An 18,053-nucleotide genomic window follows, 5' to 3' on the forward strand; every position below is an offset into this window, starting at 1 on the left:
TTCCTGAGGCATGTGAACATAGAAAGGTCTATGGGACCTGATAAGATGCATCCCAGAATCCTGAGGAACTGGCTGATAAAGTTGCCAAGATACTCTCCATGCTAACTCAAAAGGCACGGCAGTCAGGTGAAGTCAAAGGTGACTGAAAAAAGGGAAATATTGCACCTATTTTTAAAAAGGGTAGAAAAGAGGGCCCTAGAAACTACCAACCTGTCAGCCTCACCTCTGTGCCTGGGAAGATCATAGAACAGCTTCTCCTGGAGCTGTGCTAAGGCACATGGAGGACAGGGAGGAGATTCATGACAGCCAGGACAGCTTCACTGAGGGCAAGTCCTGCCTGACCAACCCAATGGCCTTCTGTGATGGAATGACCACATCAGTGGACAAGGGAAAGGCTACAGATGTCATTTATATTCTTTAAAACAGCCTCTCCCAATATCCTTATCTCTAAATTGGAGAGAGATCAATTAGATGGATGGACAGTTCTGTGGATAAGGAACTGGTTGCCTAGCTGCATCCAGATGGTAGAGGTCAATGTCCTGATGGCCACTGATGATGACTGGTGTCCCCCAGGGAGCAATACGGGGACCAGTGCTATTTAGTGACATAGAGAGTGAGTTTCAAATGCTCTCTCCATAATTTGCACATTAAACAAGCTGAGTGGTGCAGCTGATGTACCTGAAGGATGGGAAACCATCCAGAGGGACCTGTACAAGCTGGAGAAATGGGCCCATGGGAATCTCGCCAAGTTCAACAAATCCAAGGGCAAGGTGCTGCACCTGGGTCATGATAACCCCTGCTGTCAGCACAGGCTGGGCATGAACAGCCCCAGAGCAGCCCTGCCCAGAAGGGCTTGGGGGTGCTGGGGGTGAGAGGCTGCACATGGCCCAGCCATGGCACTCACAGCCCAGAGAGCCAAACATGTCCTGGGCTGCATCCAGAGCCCCGTGGGCAGCAGGGCAGGGAGGGGATTCTGCCCCTCTGCCCTCATGAGAATCCACCTGAGCACTGTGTCCCCAACATAAGAAAGAGCTCCAACACCTGTTGGAGCAAGTCCGGAGGAGGGCCACAAAAATGATCAGAAGACTGGAATGCCCTCCTGATGAAGACAGGCTGAAACAGCTGGGGGTGTTCAGCCTGTAGACGAGAAGGCTTTTGGGAAGCCCTACTGCAGCCTTTCAGTACTTAAAGTGGGATGATTAGATAGGGAAAATCTTTTAGCAGAATCCGCTGTGATAGGATCAGAGGTAAAGGTTTTATACTAAAGGAGGGAGATACAGACTAGATATAAAAAAGACTTTTACACTGCGGATGATGAAACACTGACGAAACACTGATGAAACACATGGTAGATGCCCGATCCTTGAAAACATTCAAAGTCAAGTCAGACAGGGCTCTGATCTAGTTCAAGTTGTCCTGGCTCATGGCAGGGCACAGGACCACATGACATTCACAGCTCCCTTACAACTCCAATTATTCTATGATTCTACGATTCTAAATGTGCATGTAATGTAACATGTGCCTGAATTAAAAAAATTAAATGCTCACAGGACTTCAGGCTGAGGAAGAAGTGGGGCTTCATCTGCACACCTCCTTCCATTTCTTACAAGCCTGAACTGTTATCCCAATATTCAGTATCTAGCTATTACAAATCCAGTGGTCTTCAGACATCAGATGAAGAGCTGCTGTTCTGATTCCAGTCATATTCTCAGTGAGGAAGCTGATCTACACTGTGCAACTTTCTACCTTTGAGGATATGCTCATGGTTGTATTCAGGTACCTACCTGAATAGTTTATTTCCAGTGACTATACTCACTAGTGCTAGTTAAAGTTAAATAAACTGAAGGTTTGCCCTTCCAAAAAACCCGTGCTACTTACTATGTAGAAACACAGTAACCAGAAAAATGGACACAAATGCACTTTTCCTTAAGATGTGCAGGCTTTTACCATGAGATCTTAAAGGGAACTTAAACGTAAGATCTTTTAACTTTTGTTTTTAATGAAACATTAGGTTAGTGATTTGGAAGCGTAATTTAAAATACTTTAAGAAAACAATGATAGGGTTGTAACTACATCAATAACTGAATTTAGAGTTAGGAAGCAGGTTTATATTAAATTCCTGATCCTTGAGAAGAAGAAAGAACCCTATGTAGCAATATCAGTAAGGACTTTCCCACTGCTATGTAATGATGGAAACAACAGACGCTCAGTGGATCCCTGCAACCCAAGACCATGAACAGGAAGTAACTTATTAATTGCATGAGAGTAGTAATGGCTCATTAGGTGAAAATAAATGTGAATTATCTCCAAATTACAATGGCTGCCTTTATTAACAACCCAGGTGACCTAATTGAATACAACAGGGCACAAAACCACAGTTACTCTAATTACATGGAAGCAAAACAATGGAAACACCTCATTAGTACTATTTGAATACAGCGTGCATAAACCCAGTGCATTTACAACTATAACACTGGACAAATTGCATACAAGTCAAAACACATACTAGAAGAGACAGAGAGGACTGAGTTAACTACAGAAAACTTTAGATAATCCTACCTGTGCCCCAGTTGCAATTTCATCAGCAGCTTCGTTCATCACTCCTAATGTTTGGAAAGCAAATACACAGAGTTCCCGTTCACAAACAGTGGGCTATACAAAGAAAGAAAGTTAATTTTACTTCTGTTCTAATTTGAATTCTTGCTTTTAGCATGTCATGAGCTACAAGAAAACTCAAACACAATTAATTCTAATTCTTCATATTTTAACTGCAACATTAATTTTAAATAATAAATACATATCAATTATTGAGGAAGATACATTAGAGAAACATTTTAATAACCTGAAGAGCAAAAGTGAAGAATTCTAAAACTCCTAAGTACTCAGAGAGGCTAAATTTAAAAGAAATCCCAGCCCTGTTACAAAACCAAAATTACAGGCATAGTACTCAAATGTTCTTAAGACTATCTATCTGAAAGCTTTCTACATAATTAAACTTAATGGAGAACAAATTCTGAAGCTAATGGGAGCAGTTTTATTCTTCAGAGCTTCTTACACTGCTGTTCAGAACATACATAAAAATCTGATCTGGAAAACAAATTTTTTGAAGAGGCTATTTTTAATTTTTGACAATTTAACAAATTATTAGTAGACTATAAGAAAATCCATTAAATTTTTACAGCATACAGACTATTTTGAAGCCTATTTATTTTAAGAAATAAAGACATTTCAAGTCTTTTTTCAGATATTAAATAATAAAAACCCCTTCTTGTTGAACCAGCTTTTGCCTGTTAAAAAGTAATTAATGATGTCATCACAAATAAAAAAAGTTATCTAAACCGCATATTGAGAATGGAATATTTTGCCTTCATAAGGCAAACAAAGAAGAAACAAATAGGAACACAGCTTTAGGTAATGAAAATAGGCATGTCTTCATGGGCTTCCTAACTGTTTACAATCCTTACAGCAACTCCATATTATTTACTGAAAGATAATTAGCAGACCAACTTTATAAAGGCTCAAGTAACATCACACCATGAATTGTTGCAAGTATTCAAAATGAACAAATAGATGAAAGAAATATGAACTAAAACCTTCCTTAAAAATACCCAATAAACACAACCCATTATGACAATGCTGAAAACAATCAAAAATACTTCCTGGATACTATTTATTTGAATGCATAGTATTAAATCCCAGCTTACTGAAACTTAAACTAATCTTTGTAACTGAAAGTTCTGAGTCTAGTGATCACAACAAGTACAAGAACATTTGTAGTACTATGCTTTGAAGTTCAAGCCACTGCCTCTACAAAGCACTTGCAGAAATGAAAAAATTAATTAAACACACAAAGAAAACCTAAAATTTAGCTGAATTCTGTTTCAGGCAACAGCTTTGCCAGTAATAAGCATACTGTTGTCCTTGCAGTCACTTGCTTTGCAGAACCTACAACATTCATTTGCTGTGTTTCAAAGATTCAATACCTCAATAAACATCTCAAATCTTCTGGACTCACACAGTCTCACTTCATTTGCTTTACAAGAGCTATCATCTTTCAAATCTGATAATGTCACCCATTTGATTTAGTTTATCTGTCATGTTACATTGCATTAGGCAGCAGATGAAGCCAAACATGATCAAATTCATTGTGCCATGGCAAGTTGGACAAGAGGTATCTATTGCTGTCATTATTCTTGGGTTTTCCACATTTAGAAGATGGTTAAATCATTTGTTCAGTGGGGCAACTATCATAATCAACAGAATACACAGACTTCCTTTATTTCAAAGCAAGGAATAACTCTGGAATAGGTGAGCAATCTAAATTTGGCCATGCTGGTCACAAAGAAAACTTGTAAGAAGATATTTATTTTTGATGTTTTGTTTACAGTCTCAGCAAAGTAATTTATCCTGAGACTTAATGATGGTAAATTTGTACCATTTCTCTTTTTCCTGCCCCTTTGTTATGATCCCAGAAGTGTCTGAGCATCTGGAGAAGGAAGTTAGGAAAACAGACATTGCACTTATGCCTGACTTTGGAAAAATTTTTGGTGTCTTTTTGGTAGGTTTTTTTTTTGTTGTTTTTTTTTGGGGGGGGCGGGTGGTGGTGGTTGGTTTTTTTTGTTTTTTGGCGGGGAGGGTGGTTGGTTTTTTTTGCCTCAGGCTGACACTGGACAACTCTAGCTATAACGACAAGAAAGACTGCAGAATTTCAGCCCTGAAGTGGAACAGATAGTTCTGTTAGGACCTATACAATTCTTCTCATTTTGACAAACCTTTCTGTCCACTACATGTTTTGTCAATACAATCAAATGGGGAAAATAATCCCAACCCTGCAGCTAAAGGGACATTTCAACAGTCTGTCTTCATTTATCTAGTCTGGAGGCCTTTTAGCCCACCCTACAGACATTTTAAAAGTACTTTGGAATTCTGTTTCTGGAATTGTCTTAATTTATCAAAATAAGATGTTTTTAACTTAAATTTCCCACAGGTGTTAGCAATGCATTCGAAGAGACATTGATATGGCCATTTCAGAGTCCTCTACTCCAGTCACTAGTTAAGCTCAATCATTTGTAGTGTTTAAATCCCTACAAAATGAAAATACTAGCTTGCAATTAGGAAGCAAATGTTTCAGGCACTCTTGTTTGTCGCACTCTGTGACTTACCTATTCAGTGTTACTTATTTCCTTACTTATGTTTTGCCTGTAATTGTGCATACTAGAACCAATGAAAACATATGAAAACTAAGTTAATAAATCAATTCTAGAGAGCAGAGTATAAAGAAAACCACAAGCTTTATGGGGAAACTGGGATTCAAGGCTGTGCCTACTCTGCTGTCAAGGTTTTGCATATTGATAGTGTGTTTCCCTTTATATGGTGTCCACTCTTCTCTTGTTATGGGATGTGAGCCTTAGGGATGGGAACAGTATTGTTCTGACTTCAGATCATAAATATGAGAAATGCCCCTAGCCACACTAAACAAACAAGAACATCGCTGACACAATTATAAAAGCTAAGTTGTTCCAATGCCACCTTTGGATACTCTTACTTTGGTTCATTTAGATGTACACTCAACAAGCTAGACTTTTTAAGAATTTTTGTGTCTGTACCTGAAATATTAAATGAATAAGTTTTTACTGATGCGGAATTCACAGCCACACGTACAGATTAATCACCTCTTCTTGGATTACTATCTCCCATTGTTTTCAAGGGGAAAATACACAACAAAATAGTGCTTAGACACTTAAACATTTATTTCTGAATGAGTTTCATCCTAGGTGCACACAGTTCCACAGATTACAACAACCACCTTGAGGACACTAGCTGACTGTGTGGGGGACTTTGTTGCTGAAGAAGGCAACAGTAATTTCTCTCAGAAACAGCAGCTACCAGGGTCTCACACAGACTTTATTTTTTCTCTTGAAAATAGAAAATTAACATAAAGCCATTGGTCTTCACAGAACTATTAGCTAAGTGAAGATCACTAGGTGCTGAAACACCATCATGAGGATCATTATTCCAGTTGGGAAAAAGAAAGAAATAAGACGAGGGCAGTTAACCTGAGACTGCAAATGCTTGGAGGCAGAAGACAATGACAGAACCAGAGAGCATCTTCTGAATGCTTGAAGTTTTCAGATTTCTCCTTTAGCCACCCCCACTCTTTGCATGAGCAGTAGCTCCCACCCAGCTGCTGCTGTGGTGAAAGAAGCACAGAGTTCCCGTGTGTTACAATGCAACTGTGGTTTCTTTCTGCAGCGACTGAGACTGGCAGATACACAAACCACTTACACACTATGACATATCCTGGTTCCTGGACTAATACACTACCTAAAATGTTTTCTAGACATTCTTTCAATTTGAAAAAGCTGAAACTTTCACAGTCTATATCAATCTAGCAGCTTTCTAATGTGGGCTGCAGCTGTGCTCAGAGCAACGTGTCACCCTTTCAAGCGTTCTCAGGGATATCACACAGACACTAAAGAGGCTGTAACATGACCAACACACCTAAAAACTATTGATCTAACATGAGATGCTTCAGGCAAGACTGACTGCCTGACATACAGCAAATGTAATAAAAAGGTGAAACCATTAGTGACATCCAACTTTTCTTAATGAAAGCAACAGACAAGGAGACAAAATGGAACTTCAAATCTCTGTTCTGCTTCCTACTTTCCACCATGCCAAGTCTTAGTTTTACTGTAAGGTAAACTCTCGGAATAGTCTCTCAATATTCATGTGTTACATGGAACACACTGCTCAAAGACATGGGAGATACCACAGTGGTGATCAGATACAACCTGAAGAAAGATGTGAGTAGTCTGTAGCTGAGTAAGAAATGCCACTTGTTCTGTTTGGCTTTGTTTTGTGTGATTTAAATTTTATTTTCTGGGTTTCTTGGGTTTTTTTCCTGCATCTTACACACCTTCAAAAAATATATTTTTACTTCACAGGTACAGAAAAAATGGTGAACAAACAAGCTTTATAGAATGCTAGATGGGCATGATGCACTTGGTAACTTGTTGGCAACAGGAAAAGCTATACTGCATCATTTTACTCTGTCAGTAAAATATAAATTAATTGAAATCTATTCTATTAAAATACAAGTTGTAACTGGAAAAGCTTTTTTCATAAAAAGAGATAAAACTAGCCTATTTTGTGGCATCACGATTAGAAAGACCACAGTGTTATTCCACAAAAATCTTGGAATTCCATAAGCATCTTGCTTAACTCCAGTCTGACTAAACATATTTGTACACCTACACTTTTCTCCACAGTTCAGCGATGTTTATTCTGTTCAAGAAATTTCCCATGATTAAGCAGCATACTCAATGCTCCTGTGTTTTTTTCAGTAGCATCTAAGACTCTTGTATTCAAAGCACAGAGAAATCCAAGACCTCTTCAAGTCAGCAAAAACCCTCCAAGGTCGAGATTTCACCCATAGTAAATAAAACATAACTGAGAGCACTTTGGGACAAAAAACATCAAAAAAATTCAAGCTTACTAATGGAAGAAATGTATCAGAATTACAAGACTGCACTTATTTTTACAGCTAAATAATATGAACAGGTATTTCAAATATTACCTAATGGTATTTTACCATTCATATTTGATGGGAAAAACATTAAACAGCAGAAATGTATGCACCATAGTACAAATTTCAAAGAAACTGGTTGTAATACTTAATTTTGTTGATTTTTTTACTAATCCTTTCTTTGTTCAAAGGAGGTCTCAGTCTGAGCTTTCAACACAAGATGGCACTCTACAGAGACTTCTTTACTAAAAAAACCAAACTGGTACACAGATGGTCTTTTATTTACCTTAGTGAATATATTCTGAGATTATTTTGTCCTGTATAATTGTCTCACAGCTCTCTAAAACCCATTCAGTCACGCTGTTCTGTCAATGGCCTTGGTATTTGCAAATGAGGAATTTGGGAAGGCACAGAACAGCAAGATGGACATTAGTTTTACAAATTACACTATGTAAAAGCTGAATAAGATCAAAGAATTACAGAAAGATTGAGGTTGGCAAGGATCCCCACAGGTCATCTAGTCCAACATCCCTGCTCAAGCATGGTCACCTGAAGCCAGCTGCCCTTGAACAGACAGCTTTTGAATTTCTCCATGGATGTGAACTCCATAGCCTCTCTGGACAACTTATTCCCATGCTCACCTTCAGAAAAGGTGAAAAAGGTAAAAAGCATTTCCTTTTGTTCCACTGAAACCTCCTGTGTTTCAGGTTATATCCTCTTCCCCTTGTCATGCCACTGAACACTACCGTAAAGGGCCTGGCCCCATCCTTTTTGCACCCTTCCTTCAAATATTTACAGACATTAGTAAGACCCCTTCTGTGCCTTCTTTCTTCCAGGCTCTCAGCCTTTCCTCCTATATGATGTGCTCCAGTCCCTTTAATCATCTTAGTGACCCTTCACTGGACTTTCCCCCAGTAGCACTATCCCTTTCTTGTGCTCAGGAGCACAGAGCAGGCACAGTGTGGCCTCACCAGGGTTGTGTGCAGGGGCAGGATCACATCCCTCCACACACATAGACAATTCTACTGTTCAATGTAGCCCAGAACGCCAGTAGCTTTCCATACCACAAGTGCATATTGCTTTCTTCTGTCCAAGCTGGTGTCCTTTCCTGCCCAAGCCAAGTTGCTTTCAGCTAGGTGGCCCCCAGCATACACTGGTGCCTGGGTTTGTTCCTCCCCACCTTCAGGACTTTGCACTTCTCCTTGCTGAACTGCATGATACTCCTGGCATCCCACTGCTCCAGCCTGTTGAGGTCCCTCTGAACAGCACCCATTGCTCAGGAGTACTGCACACTTCTCAATTTTTTCCATCTGCAAACTCTCTGAGGATACAGTTTGCACCATCATCTGGGTGATTAATGAAGGTACTAAACAGGACTGGACCCACTGCTGATCCCTGGGGTACACTGTGAGTTGCTGACCTCTAAATAAACTTTACCCTGAACATCACACTCAAGGCCCAGACAATTCCACCTCACTATCTCCTCATTTAGGCCACGCATCAACAACTTGTCTAAAAGGATCTTACGGCAGACACTGCCAAAAGCCTTACTCACGTCCAGGCAGACACTATCCACTGCTCTCCCCTCATCTACCTGACCAGTCGCTTCCTCAAAGAAGTTTAATCAAGTCAGTCAAGTATGAATTCCCAGCGGGGAAACCATGCTGACTCTTTGTGAAGATTTTCGTGTCCTTGATGTGCTTGGAGATGGTTTTGAGGGTTAGCTGCTTCATCACCTTCCTACAGATCAAGGTGAGGGTGAAGTTCTCTGGATCCTCTCCTTCTTGCCCTTCTTTAAGAGAGGACTGACGTTTTCTTAACTCCAGTCTTCAAACATGATATCACATTTTTTATTGCACTTCTTTTAATCAGATCCTTAAATATAATAACCACTTTTGCTAATGACTCGTGATCTCATTACATGAAATGTTTGCAATAGAAGTACATGCTGGATTCCTTAAAGAACTTATTTCTCTACTGTTACAGCAGCAAAACTGTTGCATTATTAAAATGCAACTTAGTCCCTCCCTAGAATATTCTAGTAATAATAAAAGGAAGATTTTCATACAGCATTAAAAGAAGTTAATAGCCCTCTAACATTGAACCAAATAATCCTTAGGTTTCTTTATTACATTCTTAAATCTGCTTTGGAAAATACATTTTTGAGATAGATGAAGCAAATCAGATGGTTGAAAAGGACCTTTAGAGGTCAGGCAGTACATTTATTCTCTCATATAGGACTAACTTTATCTAAACTTTTCCAAAATTTTAGATAAACCGAAAATAAGTTTTTCCTAAAGCTTTATCAAGCATTGTAACAGCCTGCTCAGAATGGCTGTGCAGTCTCCATCCTTGGAGATCTTCAAAAGCCAGTGTAAGGCAGTGGATGAAACAAATTCCAGTTTCAGGAATTATTCACTAGAGACACATGTCCCATGCAAGAATCTGTCAGTGCTTCATAATGGGTTTTGTGGAAGTCATTCAACTTTCCTATGTTAGTTTTCAATATTTAATCGAATATTGTAGTTTGACGGAAATCAGGATAATTTATGTAACTATTTAAATTTCACAGATGTGAATGAAATACCAACTAGGGGAAAAAAAGCTAGGGGGAAAAAAGCATTTCACAATGCTATTGAGACAATCCAAATCTAGCCATTTATTACAAACACATAATAGTCCATTCTCACTCACCTAAACAACTTCTCTGTTGAAAACAAAGATGGGAACATAAGGCTAATAATTCAAATGACCAGACCCTTACTTTTTTCAGTATATTTGCCATGTCTGCCTTCTGTGTGTCTCCTCCATCAAACTCTGTTTGACCTTTCACTTCCCCCTTTTTCAAAACAGGGTAAGGAGCTATTTCAGAAGATGGCAGAACTCCTGAGAGCTCTGTAGCACAGGCTGCCTTGCAGGAAGATGCACTGTGATTCTTCATATGAGTTAAGGGAGCTGTTTGGAGACTGTACAGACTGCAGTCCCAACATTTGCTAATGATTTAATCTTTCTGTTTTAAAGTGAAACAAGCGGGATTCTGATCATCATTAGAAATGACTGCATGAAATAGCATTGGTCCATGTTATGTAAGAGCTTAAATAATATTTTTTATTCTAAGGATCCATGTATTCACTGCATTTTTCTTCTGCTTTGCAGAACAACTGGAAATCATTCCATGCAGTGATTTCAAATAATTTTCCCAAATTTACCAATTTTGGTGGTACTCTATATAAGTGTGTACCTCTAAATATCCCCAATTTGGCTTTTATAACTTCTGGTGCACTGGAAATAATACTTAGATCTCATTGTGTTTTGAAATAAATACAAAAGAAACATGCTATGATGAGAACTTTCATTCATCCCCATCTTATCCAGGGAAGGTGTGAAAACTTACAGGAAAACATTACCTACTTTACTACTGGGTTTTTTTAAGCGCATGAAGTGAAGCAGTGGACCATCAGCCTTTATAAAAAAGAGCGCTACAACTTCAGGATGTGTTATAGTATTTTTCCAAGACTCCTTCTTCCATTCAAGAAGTTCTTCCCCTTCACAGTAATACAGATGCAGTTCCTCATGAGGGCATTAGGTTTGGGCATGTACTAAGATCACCCCATCTGCCAAATCTGTTTTGTTTTCCACACACACAAACTTGTGGAGTACACAGAGGAACTCAGTATTTAAGTCTGGTCTTCCGAATTTCAGGGAATTTTGAAGCTCAAAAGAAAGCTGGTTATTCTCACAGATACTCACTTTGCTCTGTAAAGAAATTCCTAAGAGAAATGTAAGAACTTCTTATTTATTCGTCTTCAGTAAGCCAATAAAGCAGTCCCTTTATTTATCCTCAATAAAGGACTAAGAAGGCCTAAAAACACCCCAAGATTTCAATGTACAACAAGGATCCCTGAACCAGTAAGGTACATTTGCACATTTGCATGATCAGATAATTATTGAGGGCTCTGGACCAAGATGGATGTCCACTGTAAAACCATCAGATCAAACATATGCAATTGTGTCATGCAGCTGTTCTGCAACAGAATCTTCCATACACTGATACGTCTGCCATGTGGATCTAGTGCCTAAATAAAGCCATACAAAATGAAACATCTTGTTGTCATCAAGTGGCTGTTATCTTATGGGAAAAAAGATGTCAGGATTTTTAAAAAGTAACTTAAATTGAAATAGATATTAAAGCCAGACTACTCCCCCAGAAAAATTTATTTAGGCAAATGAAACACAATGCTGAGAGAGATTGATTGAAAGATACTTTACAACTAAGATAAAATGATAGCCTGCAGAAAGAAAAAGGCTTTATCTCTCAGTTTCAGATGGTTTCTTCAGCTGTTGTGAGGATGAGACATCTGAACTTCCCAAGTCAGTAATAACTAGCACAAAAAACTATGCACAGCGTAAGAGTTTGTGATCAGGTATAGCACTTTATAGTATTAAAAGACTGTAATTGTTGTGTGATGGCAATTGTTCAATTTTTTTAACTGCATTTAAGACAATTAATAAACTACACTATAGCTCAGGAAAGGTACGAGGCTGACATATGGGAGAATCAGAGAATCAAATTTCTCTGCAGCTTCTTTATAACTGCATAAAACTCCATAAAAAATCAGAAAATCAAACCTATGTACATATTAAAGTAACTTTTCAAGCAGTAACTTTACTATGCTTTTATAATTTCATAGGTCTTCTTTGCTGTTGAAAAAAAAAGGTCCAAAATGTAGAAGGGAAAATCACCATTAAGAGTACCCACACCTAGAGAAGAACTCATGTGCATCTGTGTGGAGAAATTAAATTTTAATGGGGGAAACTGGTGAATGACCCAGAACTATACAGCCTGTGGCATGCCTTGTGAGACAACCTGCTGCAGAGAGAGCCTTTCATGTGATGCCTTTGGGATGCAGGCATCTGTAGAAAACGAGATCTGGATACTCTTGCTAAGCACACCATGGCAAGGCACCCACCATTCTGAAACCTGGTGGAGGTTATTGTGGTATCCAAAAGAAGAACCCTTACAAAGATCAGGGATCCTCAATAAAGCTACACTGCATGCAGCCTTGGCTTAAATGAAAGCTTGCTCCATTCTTGTAACAAAAGTACTCAATTTCTGAGATCCACTCTGGCAGCTAAAGAGAAAATGCTCTTTCTCCTCAAACCTGTTATTTATATACACATATATATGTATGCGTGTATGTGTATGTGTGTGTTCAGCTGAAGCATGTATGTATAAACCCCACAAACTGACTTCTTCAAGCTGCCCCTGACCAGAGCTCTCAGTAGAATGAAACATAAATTTCCTTAATACACTCCAGGGCAAGCTAATGCTCAATTCACACTGAGATCCTTTCTCACCTTCTATAAAAGTGCAAACTCATTAATGGCTCTATATTGCTTATTGAGTCATTCAAGCATACACAGAGTATGCTAGATTTCTTCCTGGTATCTAATTTTTCCTAGGTTATATAAGACACTCTTTCGTTTTTGCCAAGCTTGTCAGGTTATGCTACTTCAAAGGCACTGATGAATATATGTTCAGAAGCAAAGATGGTTGCAGCTTCTTCTGTTGTGAAATGCTGACAAACTCTTAAACAGATAGCTATAAAATGATCCTTTAAATTGAAGACACAAAAGAGTAATTCTGAGAGATTTTAATCTTTATGGAGGGAAAGAAGGAATATAGATTTTTTTTCATTTAGAGCAGATAACTTTACATTCTGGTTCTTTTTAGTAGAATAAATCCTACTGTTTGCTTTGACCTCTAGATAATAGATAAGCTCCAATAACTTAAATAATTATGTTTTTCAAACTTTAATCACTCTTCAAACATTACTGATTTTGTCTTATCTCTTTCTGTCACGGGTAAAATACATAGCAGTGTATTCAAAGACAAACAGTGAGGAACTGATGCCTTTTTACAGGCTTCTAATTAGTTTTGGCTATTGATAAACCTATCAGAAAGCCTTGCTTTTAAAAGACAGATATGAGCATGAAGAGGCAAAAATAACTCTGATTGGATATCCAAAACTATAGGGGTTTAACCATTACTTAAACAGTGTTAACTGGGTATGTATATGCTTTTTTGAATTCTACCAGCAGCCCATTTTCACACCTTGCATGCAGTCAGAATGCCTGACCCTGGTGCCAGTCAGTGCCATGGGGAGTGACACTGAGGTGCCTTCTGCTACCAGGTAGAGCAATAGTCCTCATGAATTTCGTTCCATGGAACTATTATAGACAAGATCTGCTCCAGCTTATGCAGAGCTGCTGGCCACACTGTGGAGAAACTGCCTTGTATCAGACCATTTATTCACTGGAGTTAGTTTTCCATGGCTTTGATCTTTTTAGGTTACTCATGTTTCATTACTGGATAAAGGGCAGGTGAAACAAGAGGATTCTAAACTGCAAGACTAGACCTAAAGCTAAGAACTGTATTCTGTTAATATACTCTTTCACAAAGCTGCACAGATCCAGCAGCTCCAGGCAGTGTGTCCCTCATGACCAATCTTACTCTTTTCCACTGTTCCACCAACAGCATGAGAGAGGCTACAATGATCAGCAGGCAAAATTCTGTTCCCAATCATAGAGGAATGAAAGGAAGAGCTGCCTAACTGGCCAGACTTTGGACATACTGAGCCACAACAGTGCTCCTAGACTGGGTCACTGCTAGATCAGGCACTTCACAGAACATCTCCTTCTACTGCCTTTTTTATCACATTTGAGAATGGCTCATTTCAGCAGCCTGTGAGCAAAACAAGGTCAGAAGAATTTTGCAGAGTGCTGGCATTAACACCAGTGTATGCAAATACTGTGGTCATGGCTTGATAAAAGCTCAGGGATGAGGTCCCTAAGCTTTCAGAAGAATGCCAGAGCACTGGGAAAACACTCTAATGCACTTCTCTCTGTTATCTGGCTGTGACTACTGCAGCACAATAGTGTTCAGTGAAATACATGCCCTTTTTCACTTCTGTGGTATGATACAAGCCTACTTTCTCTCTCCCTTCCTTGTAAGACTTTTTTTGTTTCCAAATTTACAGCAAAGTCTAGTTAATATGCTTCATATTTTTGCATCTCAAATGAGTATTAGGATGAAACCCATCTGAAATAATTTAATGGTTTTCCAACAGGTTTGTATGGTCCACAGCTATTCAAGGCACTATAAAATGCATTGTTTTACCAGCACACCACTTACCCTCAGCATAGGGCCATTCTGGAACACATGAGGTTCATCACAAACTACACAGTATTCATTCAATACTGGTATCCGCTGCTCAGCAAATTCAATAGTCTGAGAACAATGAAAATGAGAATAACAGCATCTGCTTAAAAATAATTAACAGTCAGCTCATGGTTCACACTGTTTCATATATGAATAGGATATGACATCCTACCTGCACAAGAAAGCCACGGTCTCGCACTGGAATGCATTTTGCACCATAATTTTGCTGCAAGGAAAAAATTGAGGCAATTTCAGTGTTGGCAGACTAATTATAAGGGAATGGTTAAAGCATCTGTAAGTTTTTGCATGTAAATATGTAAACAATTTGCATCTAAAGAGATCTCTCAATTGCGTGAACCAGGCATTACAAATAATCAATCCTTCTACTGTTTACTGAGTATGGCGTAGGTTTCTAGTATTTCTTTCTAGTTCCTAAATCTAATGAAGATTTGTATCTCACCATCTGAAAAACTTTAATCTCAAATGAAAAACACCAGTGCCTTCACTCCATCCTAATAAACTGAAGTTTGGTAACTTCCATTGTGTTTTCACTGTGTACTGCCTATCCAAATATAGGCAGTACATTAAGGCTTGAAAGACTACTGTAACTCTCAGTAAGCTGAAAACCTTTTTATTTTATATGTACTAAGGTCTCCCTTCTGGAACACTGCACTATCAGATCTTTATGCTCAGATACTACTCAAATTATTTTTCTTTCAGCACACAACAACATAAATTAGAAGTAACTTCTGTTAACAAGAGTCAGTAAGGTTCAGACTTCCCTCCAGAAGGGAGGCATCTATTGTGGAGGCATCTATCTATAAATGATGCCTATTTCAATCAAACATTGCTTTGAACAGAGTTACATCAGCTCCACTTACAGTGTTTTGGCAGGTTTTTTTAATAGGGTTATTTCCTTTCATTTTTCTACTGTTTAATTGCTTAACTGCTTTTTCATTTTTCTTCTGGGAAACAATCCTACTTGTATTCATATATGAGATTCTCATATTTTAGCTGAGAATTGAAGAGAACTCAGTATCTTGATTCATCACTCCTACATTCCACTGACTTCAAACTGCAGTTAGGCACCTAAGTTACCCATATATCTGATGCCTGCATATAAAATGTGAAATAAGACTCTTGATGCCCTTCCACTAAAGCCAAACTACATCTGACCATGTATGTGATGATCTTCCCTCAAAGTAAGTGCATTGAAGCAATAAATTATGGGTAGTTTTTATAGGCTGCCAAACAGGGCTTGCCTTTTTTCTGTATCAGGTGATAACATCAGTAATGAAACCTGGTCAGCTCTTCATTATCTTAAAAAACTAGAGGGACTTTTCCTATTAATGTCAGGAGTGAAAAGTCTTGCTATGGTAATGCATCCTCTGCTGAATCAGAAAAAAAGTGCTTCTCTAAACTGCAACAAGAATAAAGTCTGATGGCTCATCTTAAATTAATTTTGCAGTGCACATCACATAAATCAACCACACAGCATACATATAAATGATCTTATGATAGTCTATCCCTGCCTTTAGATCTGAAGAGTACAGCTTAAAGCTTACTAAACTAAATTACCATGAAACATGGCGCACTCAATGTAATTTCATTATTTAGAATGCACTATTTTAAACATATGTATGGCATCTGAAAGAAGAATCAGCTTCCAAGGCACCACCAGGCAAAGGGAGTAGAGAGAACTATTTTCTAAACACTTCTCCCCACATCAAATACAAAAAACAGGCTGTTGCCTTGAAAGACTGCAAACAAACCCACTCTTCCTTCTAAAGTAAAAAGCCATCTTGAAAGAGGTATAGGCAGAATAATCGATTTTGAAAGCTCACTCTTAAATGCAAGAGTATATTCTGATCTTTGTTTTCCCAACTGATCATGTTTCTGAGGAAAGTACGAGGGCCAGCATGGGCCCAGTTCCTTGCATGGCTTCCAATGTCCCCCAGCACATTTGAAGGTTTAAGTTTAACCCTTCACAAATCACAAATGTGCAAGAGGTGAGTGGAACCATGACTGAACTCGTTCCAGTATGATGGTGATGATGATGATGATGATGATGATAATGGCAGATGCAAAGACTAGAAGGAGAGGTGATGTGGCACTCAAAACATCTAATGGACAGTTGTTTCCCCCACAAAACAAGCAGGGAAATGATAAAAGTCCTCTGCAACCAACCTAATTCTGCAGCACAGAAGTGCACACTCTCCCTTCTTCCTGCAGAAAGTATGCAGGGAAGAAGTGGGTGACGGAATTTTTCCCATGGCAAGAAGCTGTGTGTTGAGCTGCATTTCAACACGACACATAAAATCTCTGTCCTGACCCCAGCAGATTCTGATTTTTATAATTTAAGTATATGTGTATGCACAGCTGTTTGAATCCTCCTTAAAAAGCTGACTTCATTGTTCTTGTCTCCTAGTATATCTAATATAGTCACTATCATATATCCTAAGTATTAATGCCTTCACACAAAAAGCATAATAGCACATTTGGAAAATAATAGGAGGAAAATGAGCAGAATACAAAAAAAATATTACGCACAGCAGCTTGTGAAGGTGATGATGAGGATGGTGTTAAGATACCAATAAGCCCTGAGGTAAGAGAGAGCCTCCTGCTCTCTGCCATGGTGGACTCCTTGAAAGGCTCCATTTTGGATGATTTAGGGGCATTGGAGTAAGTCTTGCTGAGCAACTTGTGGTTCTTCAACCCATCCAATTCTTCCATTCTAAGGTTACTGGAGTAGGATCTGCTTAAAAGTTTGTGGGGCTTCAAGGTGCTGTTGTGCTCACATCGAGGATCCCCAGAGCACGACCTATTTAACACCTTATGGGGCTTTAAAGAGATACACTCCTCTTGCTTGACAGCTGCAGAGCAAGCACGGCTCAGCAGTTTGTGCGATCTGAGAGCCATTGTCTGTTCAGCCCTCGGGTCACTCGACAACGAGCGGCCAAAGGTTCTGTGGGATTTTGTGGCACACACATCCTCTGCTTTCACCGTACTAGAGCAAGTCCTTCTCAGAAGTTTGTGGGTCTTGGAGATGCCGTCCTGTTCTGACTTCAGTTTTGATTTATTCTTACCACAGCCAGGTGGAGGATAACTTGGCGACCTTAGCATAAAGAACATGGAAAAGTTGGAGAATAATCAAAATCCTGGGCAAATCAAGCAAGATCACACAGATGTAAAGACTTCTAAGTGTCACCTGGGTTTATGTTTTTCAGTAGTGATAAATGCAACCCAGACTTTTAATAAACAAACGTATATAAAACATCTTCCAATATCAAAACAAACAACTTA

General features: G+C 38.9%; 1 protein-coding gene across 2 annotated transcripts in view; it reads right to left on the reverse strand.

Moving 5' to 3' along the window:
* The window catches only part of PARP8 (poly(ADP-ribose) polymerase family member 8), a 123,232-nt gene that overhangs the window by 25,980 nt on the left and 79,199 nt on the right, over positions 1-18,053 (reverse strand). For both annotated transcript variants that reach the window (XM_071425441.1, XM_071425440.1), the window contains 4 exons: positions 17,301-17,865; positions 14,923-14,976; positions 14,724-14,819; positions 2,560-2,652 (listed from right to left, as the gene is read on the reverse strand). In XM_071425441.1, the coding sequence (XP_071281542.1) occupies positions 2,560-2,652; positions 14,724-14,819; positions 14,923-14,976; positions 17,301-17,865 (808 nt within the window). The remainder of the gene's footprint in view (positions 1-2,559; positions 2,653-14,723; positions 14,820-14,922; positions 14,977-17,300; positions 17,866-18,053) is intronic.

Source organism: Agelaius tricolor, unplaced genomic scaffold, assembly GCF_023055355.1.
Source record: "Agelaius tricolor isolate 1412-34295 unplaced genomic scaffold, bAgeTri1.0.p SCAF_4, whole genome shotgun sequence".
Taxonomy (NCBI): Eukaryota; Metazoa; Chordata; class Aves; order Passeriformes; family Icteridae; genus Agelaius; species Agelaius tricolor.